At 58.0% G+C, this 10,608-nt stretch overlaps 1 protein-coding gene across 4 annotated transcripts in view; it reads left to right on the top strand.

Annotated features, from left to right (window-relative positions):
* Positions 1–2,382: 2,382 nt before the first annotated feature.
* SYNGR1 (synaptogyrin 1) overlaps positions 2,383–10,608 on the top strand; it is a 31,807-nt gene continuing 23,581 nt past the window's right edge. For all 4 annotated transcript variants that reach the window (XM_047786211.1, XM_047786210.1, XM_047786213.1 and 1 more), the window contains exon 1: positions 2,383–2,536. In XM_047786211.1, coding sequence (XP_047642167.1) covers positions 2,438–2,536 — 99 coding nt within the window. In that variant the 5' untranslated portion in view covers positions 2,383–2,437. The remainder of the gene's footprint in view (positions 2,537–10,608) is intronic.

The raw sequence follows: 10,608 nt of genomic DNA, 5'->3' as shown, positions 1-10,608 counted from the left end.
AAAGCCTAATGCAAGATGGGCTTCAAATAAATATTTACTGACTGAATAAATGATGGAACATGACTCACTGATCTGAATTTTACTCACTGATTTAGCCTATCATCCTCGCACACATTTTTCTCCATTAAAAAAGAAAGAAATTAGGGAGTTCCTGTTGTGGCTCAGAGGTAATGAACCTAACTAGGATCATGAGGGCACAGGGTCAATCCCTGGCTTTGCTCGGTGGGTTAAGGATCTGGTGTTGCCAGGAGCTTTGGTGTGCCAGACACAGCTTGGCTCCTGAGTTGCCGTGGCCTAGGCTGGCAGCTACAGCTCCAATTCAATCCTGGCAGCTTCCACATGCTCTGAGTTCGGCCCTAACCCACAAACCACCCACCACCCCCCAAAAAATTAGATATAGGCATTCCCCTGTGGCACAGCAGATTAAGGATTGGACATTGTTCCTGCAGCGGGTTGGGTCACTGCTGTAGCTCAGGTTTAGTCCCCGGCCCCAGGAACTTCCACACGTGTGGGTGTACAATCACTAGGAAAATAACTTAGCAAGTTTTCATGGGCCAAAAAAAGTAGATATAACTTCAATACAATGAAAGTCACTCTTTTTCTGGACATTGTTGCAGGTATTAGCAAATCTACACTGTCACTGTGTAACCATCACCACAAACAAGATAAAGAACTATTCCATCATACCCCCCAAATTTTCCCATGCTTCTTTTTTTTTTTTCTTTGTCTTTTAGGGCCACACCTGTGGCACACGGAGGTCCCCAGGGTAGGGGTCAAATGGGAGCTGCAGCTGCCGGCCTATGCCACAGCTCCCGGGAACAACGGATGCTTAACCCACTGAGCGATGCCAGGGATCGAACCCACCACTTCATGGTTCCTAGTCAGGCTCAGGAACCCTGATGTTGCACATCTTTTCCTGTACTTAGTTCCCACCTGTATATCTTCTTTGGCGAAGTGTGCTTGTTCAAATCTTTTGCCCATTGAAAAAAAAATGTGGGAGTTCCCTTCGTGGCGCAGTGGTTAACGAATCCGACTAGGAACCATGAGGTTGCGGGTTCGATGTCTGGCCTTGCTCAGTGGGTTAAGGTTCCATTGTTGCCATGAGCTCTGGTGTAGGTCGCAGACCCAGCTGGGATCCTGCGTTGCTGTGGCTGTGGCGTATGGTAGGTTCCCTATTGGGAACCTCCAATATGCCTCAGGTGCAGCCCTGAAAAAAAAAGAATAAAAAAAAAAGGGTGTCCTCACACCCACTCATTAAGGACCTGGTGATCTGGTGTCCTGTCATGATGACAGAATGCCGGATGCTCTGTCATCACCTGGGCTGCAAAGGCCTCTAGAGATATCGTTGTTCAACCCTCCTGGAACCAGTGGAGACATAGAGAGAGGCCCGGAGAACTCCAGGTCATCGTAAGAGCCAGACCTGGAAGGTGTTAGTCCCACTGTGGCGAACACTCCTCCAGCCAGCCTCAGTTTCCACAAAACCTGAAACTCTTAGGCCAAGCTTTGAGGGGGTGATGGGGGTGACGGGGACTAGGATTTGTTATTGAGCACCTGCTGTGTGCCCGGCCCTCGGCTACTGCAGTGAACAAGGTAGATAACATCCAAAGACTAGCAGACAAAGATAATGAACAAATAATGCCATAATCACTGGATTAAGGAAAAGGGTGTTGTGCTGGGGGTTGGGGGAGGGGAGGGGAGAGGGAGGGAATGGCGGTGGGAGGGGGCGGGGATGGGGGTGGTCTCTTGAAGAATTTATTGCCCTTCCTCGGCCTCAGCCTCTCCCAGGAGTCTAGGGCCCTGCGGCCTGGAGGTGGGGGTGAGCAGATGCGGGGACCACATGACGTCAGTGTGAAAGCCAGGTGGAAAGGTCCTGGGGGCGGGGGGAGCTGCGCTTTAGAAGGCTCTGAGAAAAAGGTTATTCCTTCGTGGTTCGTTCATTCCAGAAATCTTCCTGCGGCCTCTGCTCTGTGCCAAGCACCCCGTGAGGAGGATGATAAACTCGCCCCCCCCCCCCCCGCTCCCTATAATTGGGGACAGACAGAGCAACAGGAAACAAGGCACGGGTAGACTGGCCGCCCCCGGACCGTGGACACGTTCTGCATTGGCTGCACATAGCCCTCTGCACACACCTCGGCCCCCCCCTCGCCCCCGCCGCCCCCACTTAACAAAAAGGTCACCGCGCAAGAGACAAGAGCGCCCTGGACCGGGTCTGCAGCAACCGCGCCCCCGCGATCGAGGGCGCGCGCGGCCCCCGCCCCCTCCCCCCGTCCGCGCCGCGCCGCGCCGGCCACGCGCCCTCCGCGCACGACGCCCCCTTGTGGAGCCCTCGGCCGCGCCAGTCGCCCAGCAGGGGACGCGGTGGGGGGGGCGGGGGCCGCGCACGCGCACCGGTCGGCGGCGCGCGCCGAGCGGGGGGCACCGCGCGGGTGCAGCCACGATGGAAGGGGGTGCTTACGGAGCGGGCAAAGCCGGGGGCGCCTTCGACCCCTACACCCTGGTCCGGCAGCCGCACACCATCCTGCGCGTCGTGTCCTGGGTAAGGACGGCTGGGCGACCCGGCCAGGCCGGGGGTGGGGCGGGGTGCGGGCGCTGGGAAGGGCGGCGCGCCCGGACAGACCCCGACCCCACCGACTGCGGGACGGGGGCGCGGCCGCGGTCAGGGAGCCGTCGCGCCGAGGTACTGGCGCCCACCCCTACCTCCTTTCCGGGCCCGCGCGGGGGTCCAGGCACTCGCCGGGGGTGCCCGCTCCTGCTCCCCGAGCCCTGGCTTCCCTGTGTCCCCCCATCGTGCGCGCCCCCCAGCGCCGTGACCTCCAGGCCGCGACCAGGCACCTCGCGGCTCTGGTTGCTCTGGTAGCGCGCGGCCGCCCGGGCGGACCGGCGACAGTGGGGACGAAACCCTGGTCTCGGGTGGCATTTTTCGGAGGGTGGATCAGTGCGTGATCGTCTCTCGGGGTACACGCGCTCTTGCCAGGGGCGTTCAGGGAGGAGAGGGCAGGAAACCGGGTTTTCGTGGCTTAGCCAGGACCGTGTGGGGCGATGCGGCGGCAGCTGGATACCTGGCTTCTGCCCTGGAACTGTCTCTCCGCAGCGTGACCTTGGGCTGGAAACCACCCGAGAAATGTTCACGGGAAACGAGGAGTTAAATTGCGAGGTGGGCAGCGCGTCATCTCCTTTCGCTTGCCTCAGTTTCCCGAGGTGTAGAGCGGTGGGAGGAGCCTCCTTGGGACCTCCTTGGGCTCTGCTATTTTGGGAATCCGTGTCAAAATCTAGATGCCAGAGGAGGGAGGGGCCCAGGAGAAGGGTCCCCTGCCCACAGTGCGGAGCTGAGAGGTCGGTTCAGGCAGAATTGCCCCCAACCCCCCAGTGCTGAGTAGGATCCCTGTTCAAACCCGGGGTTGGGAGAGGAGGCGGGGGCAGTCAGCACAGGGGGTGAGGGGTTTCACAGGGCCTGGGCTGCACCCCAGGGGAAGGAGGCTGGCTGCTGCCTGGGGAGGGGTACCTGGGGCTCCCTAGGCTGGCTGGCCATTGCCCAGACACCCTCAATAGAGGGTCTTGCCTCTACAGGCCTGGGTCCTGGATGAGGGACACTGGGCAGGGGTACCATCGGCCACCCCAGGAGGCTATGCGTGAAGCCAGCTGTGTTTGGTGGGGTGCTGAAGCTCCCTCACTTCCTGGGTTTCCAGGGCCATATTAGGGTGAGATGGGTGGGACACCTTGGATGTTTATCTCCCGCCTCCCTGAGGAAAAGGGGAGCTACCTTCCCTTTATGTGCCACAGGGAGTGTGGCCCCATTGAAATCCTTTCCTCCAAGTGCCCACCAGGTAGGGAGCCCTTCGAGGGCTTCAGGGAAGCCCTGTTCTTTAGTCTTTGGGTCCCCAGGGCTGGCGCAGGGCCTGGCATCTTGGGTACATCCGGGAGGGTTTGTAGCGCTCAATTCATTCATCTTTGGTGTCTCCCGCTCCCCAGAGACCCTGGCAGGTTCTTGGCAAAGGTAGAGCTACCTGCCTGGTCAGGTGGGCTGGCTCTGTGCTCTGCTCCCCTTTGCCGGCCCTGGGCCACTGGCCCCGAAGGATGAAGTCACTGGCTTTGCTAGGAGGTGTGGGCGTTCCGTCTGCCCGGGTCACTTCTTCCTCTGATGGCTTCATTTAGCAAAGCTTTATTGAGTTGACTAGGCCTGCAGGGAAGGCAGTATGACTCAGACGCAGCCCAGCCCTCGGAGCTCAGGGAGCCTATGGTCCCGCTGGGAAGGGAGCCAGGTACCCCCAGGCAGAGGCCGCGAGAGCCAGGAGAGGAATCAGAAGCTTCCTGGAGAAGGTGGGCCTGTCACATTGGGCCTGGCAGGACAGGGACATATACACACATCAAGGTGCAGGAGGACGGTCCAGGCGGCAAAGTAACTGAGCCCTGCTGTCACCATTACTCAGCTGGTTCCCCCAGCAGCTTGTGTCACCCTCGAGGAACCTGAGGCTAAGAGGTGCCCAAGGTGACGGAGCGTGGAAGGGGCCAATGGAGGGTTTGAGCCCATATCCCTGTCTCCGAAGCGCAGTGCTTTCCCCGGGTCAGAAGGAGTGTGGCATCCTGGGATTTCAGGATTGGAAAGGATAAGGGTTTTCGGGGTCTACCCCCATCCAATGCCCAAGTCCCCCCCCACAGCCCCCCAACAGTCTCCCAGTCCTGCTCATTACCTTTGAGTGAGCAGAGGCACCTGATACAGGCTGATGGGCACTCTACAAAAAAAGGTAGGTTTTCTTCTGATCGTAGAAGTAATATCTGCTGATGACTGGAAAAACCTAAATCACCTGTGATGGTTGCCCACCAATACGTTTGTCCTTAACGCCCCTGAACCGCACTTAAAAATGGTGAAAATGGTAAATTTTATGTTGTGTGTGTCTTACCACAAAAAAAAAAAAGGGAAAAAAAGCACATGTGATCCCACCACTTAGGGAGGGGCTACTCCCTCCTTCCAGTGTTTTTCAAAAACAAGGGGCGCTGAGACCTTTTAAGACGTTGGGGACATACAGCAGAGGCACGTAAAGACCTGCGGTTCGCCCTCCTGCTCCCTGTGCCCACCGCGGGGTCTGGCAGGCCTTAAGCTTCACCTTCCAGCTAATAGAGCCTGCGCATCATCGGGTCCCAGTTTACCCTGGTTTGCCAGAACTTTCCCAGCTTCAGCACTGAAAGTCCCATGTCCTGGGAGTCATCCCCCGTCCCAGACAGACAGGCTGCCGCTTCCTCTCCAGGACGCCTCCTGTGCTACCCAGACCCCTTCCGAAGCGCTGGAGGGGCCCTAGCAATGTGTGCACGTGGGCTCGTGGTTTTGTACCATTTGCAGAAGAAAGAGCTTTTTCTGTTATGTCTGTTATTTTTGGGGGAATTGGCCCCCCAGACCACGTTAGCTTCAAGGACTCACCAAGCCTGGACCCACCCTGGAACCTGAGCCCCCCCGAACCACCAGACCTGGCAGGACCCCCTTGTTTCTTGCCTGAGGCTTTCTTAGCTCCTCTCTGCCCCAGTGCATCCGGTGCACACTGTGTACCCCCCCTTCCCCCCAGTTCACCTGGGAGGGTGAAGAAGTAAGGAAGGAGGAATTAGCCCCTGGGTTAAGGTGGGGAGGGAGCTGGCGAGCCCTCTGGCAGATTCCAGCTTGGACCCTTCCTGCCCTGGGCGAGGAGATGGCTGAGTTGGGTCAGTGTCCAGGGCAAGCTCAGAGCTGCTTCCTCTGACCGGGGCTTGGCGGGCAGGTGGGCTCTGCTGGCTGGGCACCAGGAGATCTGCCGCAGCTCCCAGCTCCCCCAGGCACCAGCCGTGGCTACCCCCACCCCCCACCCCGTGCCTCTCCATGGAATGGAAAAGCTGGGCGGGGTCAGAAGGGCCCAATCCTGCCACCTGTCAGTGACCCCTTTGTCTGGAGCCAGGGGGGGAAATGGAGTTTCAGCAGGGAGCTCGCTGATTTCATCCAAAGGACCACCTGCTATGTGGAATTTATATCCTTGCTTTTGGAATGTTGAAATCACCTATGGGAAAAGAATATTGGGGCTGGTAGATGAGGTGATTTTTTAAAAAAAATTAATTCTCTGTGGAGTTCCCATTGTGGCTCAGCAGGTTAAGGACCAAACATCGTCTTTGTTTGGATGTGGGTTCAATCCTTGGCCTCAGACAGTGGGTTAAGGGTCCAGTGTTGCCACAAGCTGCCGCATAGGTTGCAGATGCAGCTCGGATCTGGTGTTGCCATGACTGTGGAATAGGTCGCAGATGCGGCTGGGATCTGGTGTTGCTGTGGCTGTGGTGTGGGCCACATCTGCAGCTCCGATTTGACCCCTAGCCTGGGAACTTCCATATAGGATTGAGCTCTTAAGGGCTTTGGCTATAACACTTAGGGTGCTGTAAGTAGGGTGGGTGTCATCCCCCTGATGACAGAAACAAGGGGCAGGCTGGAGGTGACTTGTCTGCTGGGCTCGGGACTGCCAGAGCCACGGTTTCAACTCAGTCCGCTGGGCCCACATTCAGTGTACTCCCTGGGGCTTGCCTGTCTGAGTCACAGTGGCGCCAAGGGGTGGCTTGAGGAAACAGTTTTACACCTTCTTTTTTTCTCTTTTTTTTTTTTTTTTTTGGTTTTCAGAGCCGCACCTGCAGCATATGGAAGTTCCCAGGCCAGGAGTCGAAATGGAGCTGCAGCTGCTGGCCTACACCACAGCCACAGCAACGCGGGATCCAAGCCGCGTCTTATGACCTGCACTACAGCTCACCGCGACGCTGGATCCTTGACCCACTGAGCGAGGGCAGGGATCAAACCCGCATCCTCATGGATCCTGGTCAGGTTTGTAAGCCACAACGGGAACTCTACGCCTTCGTTTTTATCCGACGCCCTTAACCACCCCAAGCGCACTGAGTACAAAAGCTGAGTTTGCTTTGCAAAGGCGGGCAGCTCAAGATGAGACCCCCTTGTCTAACCAGATCGCCACACCCTAGTGTCCCACCTAGGAATTCGGCGCAGGGGCTCTGGGTGAAGCGGGTCCAGGGTGGAGACAGAGCCTCTGGCCAACCCTGACCCTCGTTCATTCATTCCACAAATACCAAGTCACTGCTCAGTGGCAGCCTGTGTCCCACCAGAGATGCTCTGGGTCCAGTGAGAACAGGATTGTGTCAACGGGCACCATCCCCAAGGCCTGGGACGCTCCGAGAAGGAAATCCAGTGGGGAGTAGCTACCTCTGCCAGGGGGTGTGGAGGGCTTCCAGGGGGAGCTGATTCCTGAGTTTTCATGGGGTGGGGGGCTTCCAGGTGGAAGGAACGGCAGGTGCAAATTAATATATGGGGCACAAGGTCTGAGTGGGGTTTAGCTCTTGGGGGCTCCAGGTGTGTGATTGAGCGTGACAAGAGGCTAAAAGGGCAGGCAGGGTGGGCAGCCCAGGATAGGCCCTGGATGGCAAGCAGAGCTGCATCTGAGCTGCGGGGAGCTGCAGAGAGGGGTTTTGAGCTGAGAAGAGGGGTGTTTGGGATGCTCCCTGTGGCTGCCCTGTGGAGGTGTGCCTTGGGGATGGTTCTGGGGGCTCTGGGAGCAAGAGTCCTGGCAGGAAATATGTGGTGTCGTCTAGCCTGTCCTCTCCCTGCACTGGGAGGGCCCTGTCACTTACTCAGGGAGCTGGGTCCTCGGAGGCAGGTCCAGCGCTGCTTTGGCATTTATCGCTGATGATCTTGGAATCTCCGTCGCCGCTTCGCCTGCCTGGGGCTGACTGTTGGCTGGTCCCTCTCGCTCAAGCCTGGGAGGAGGGCAGGGCAAGGAGCTAGGTCTTCAGGAGACATTGGCTGGTAGGGTTCTGCCTGTCTCCTGGGCTTTTCCTCATGCCCTGGGGCAGTGCGGGACCTTGCGGAGCCTGGGGCTTGGCATAGAGAGCAGGGCCAGCAGAGGGACCTTGGAAAATCCTAGTCTCTCACAGCCTCATCTGTCCTGTGGGATTGGGGTGCCTGGATTTAGGGTGGACTTGGTTTGTGAAAGTGGATGTTTAAAGGGCCTATCATCCAGTCTGCTCCTCTCAGCACATGGCATCCTTGTCCAGTGGGTTTCACCACCCCGACTCTAGGTGAGACGCAGAGGCCCGGAGAAGCTACTGGAGCTGCTGAGATCGTAGCCCACGCCTGGCTTTCTGCTTCCTAGAGTGCCTGGCCACACAGACGTCCCACATGGCCACTTGTGTGGAGCTGTTAGGCTGGCCTGAGCCTGGGGAGAAGGAACAAAGGCTGGGGAGGGAGGACGAAGAGGAGCAAAAGCTGGGAGGAGGAGGGAGGGAGGGAGAGGGCAGATGGCAGAGCTGGCACAGGAGCCACATTTGGCACCTGCGCTGGAAGAACCAGCCGTCTGGTGGGAGGAGAGGCAGGGCAGAGCTGCGGGAAGTGCCCCGGGCCTGAGGCTGCATCCTGCACTCCCTCTAACCCTCACAGGTGGCGGGACTTGAGCAAGATACCAGTGCTTCTGGGCCTCAGTTTTCTCATCTGTCAAATGGGAAAAGAGTGGTCAATTGTGGCTGGTGTTTCCCAGCCTTTCCACCCTCAAAGAACCCTACTATCACTCTTAGTGGTTTGTAGGTTGGGAACTTTGGGACTAGACAGTGTTTAAAGAAGTGATATCAGAGTTCCCGTTATGGCTCAGTGGGTTAAGAACCGGGCTAGTATCCAGGGAGCTCCCACTGTGGCTCAGTGAAAACACATCTGACTAGTATCCATGAGAATGCAGGTTGGAGTTCCCGTCGTGGCTCAGTGGTTAACAAATCCGACTGGGAACCATGAGGTTGCGGGTTCGGTCCCTGCCCTTGCTCAGTGGGTTAAGGATCTGGCGTTGCTGTGAGCTGTGGTGTAAGTTGCAGACGTGGCTCGGATCCCACATTGCTGTGGCTCTGGCGTAGGCCGGTGGCTACGGCTCCGATTAGACCCCCTAGCCTGGGAACCTCCATATGCTGTGGAGAGGCCCAAGAAATGGCAAAAAGACAAAAAAAAAAAAAAACCCACAAATAAACATGAGAACACAGGTTCGATCCCAGGCCTCCCTCAGTGGGTTAAGGATCTGGTGTTGCTGTGAGCTGTGGTGTAGGATGCAGACGCAGCTTGGGTCCTGCGTTGCTGTGGCTGTGGTATAGGCTAGCGGCTACAGCTCCCATTTGACCTTGAGCCTGGGAACCTCCATATGTCGCAAGTGTGGCCCTAAAAAGACAAAAAAAAAAAAAAAGGAACCTGACTAGTATCCATGAGGGCATGGGTTCGATCCCTGGCGTCACTCGGTGGGTTAAGAATCCAGCAAGTTAAAGTTATTGCAAGTGGTGTTTTAGATCGCAGATGTGGCTCGTATCCAGTGTTGCTGTGGCTGTGGCACAGGCTCGCCGCTGCAGCTCTGATTCAACCTCAGCCATAGGCTGCAGGTGCAGCCCTAAAAAAAAAAAGTGATGTTGAGAACGACCCCCAAGTGCTTTTCAGGGCCTGGGCTGCAGGCCCTTGCTATACGAGCAGAGCAGTGTCGGCTGGCGCTGGCAGGGTGCCCGTGGCCCTGTGTTTCTGGGGAAGCCCTCCCTTCCGGAGGGAATTTTGCTCAGCTCCCTTCTGCTGGGGATGCTGGTGTGAGGGCAGGGGAACTGTGGGGGGAAAGGGTGGCCTTTTGGCTGGGCAGTCCCAGGTTGTCAGGCCCAGACTGTTTAGAAAGTGATCATCCAGGAACCCCACCCATCCCAGGCTCCTCCAATAACTCAGTGTTCAGGGGTCAAGAGGCCATGGTCTGTTCCCTCAGTCCGCAGCCCCCCTCTGAACACCCCCAACACCTTTTGTAAATTGCACTGTAACCTGGCCTCTCCCAGGACCCCGCTTCCGCAACAGCCTTCTCAGTGGGGGCTATTCTTTGCCTCATGTCCTCTCTCTGCCAGGCCTGAGCCGGGGGCAGAGTCCTCCTGGCTCCTGAGGCTGCTTCCAGAGCATTCTCCCCCAGCTTTGAACCTCAGACCAGCCCTGGACCAGCCACTCCACTCATCGTGGGCCAGCCCCAGTCACGTCCCTTATTCCTTGAACTTTCGGAACCTTGGCGCCTGCCCTCTGCAGCGCCATCCTGCCTGCCTTCCTGGTCACTGCAGTTCCCAGCTCCATGATCCTTCGCACAGCCTGGCCTCTCTGTTCCTTGGCCTCCTTCCTCCCACCAGCTGACCTCGCCGCCTCAGCCACTCCCGCGGGTGTGCCCTGGGCCTGGCCATTGTGCCCGGCCAACGTGCCCAGGAGGTGTGCCTGCAAACTCAGGTGCCAACTCTCCCATCTTTCCAGCCCTCTCCCTCGACACCTGCCCTGACTCCGTTGGTCCTCGGAGACCCTCCCCCTGGCACCCCCCCACCGCCCGCCCCGTCCCTCTCTGCAGCTCAGGCCCCCTCTGGGTTTCAGGCACCTGCTCCTGGTTCTAGCCCTTCTGCGTTGCGGTGCTCACCTGGCAAAGCTCTGCTTGCACCCACTCTTGACCTCCTCCCACCTGCTCTGGTGGCCAGGCCACCTGGCAGGGGCTGTCCTCTCACCTGCTCCAGGACTCTGCTCCCCTCCCTCCCTCCCCTCCTCCGCTCTGGTCTGGCTCTTTCTCGGCAGCTTAC

This window comes from Phacochoerus africanus, chromosome 7, assembly GCF_016906955.1.
Source record: "Phacochoerus africanus isolate WHEZ1 chromosome 7, ROS_Pafr_v1, whole genome shotgun sequence".
Taxonomy (NCBI): domain Eukaryota; kingdom Metazoa; phylum Chordata; class Mammalia; order Artiodactyla; family Suidae; genus Phacochoerus; species Phacochoerus africanus.
Note: the sequence above shows the minus strand (reverse complement) of the source record. Positions and strands in the feature narration are given on the sequence as shown.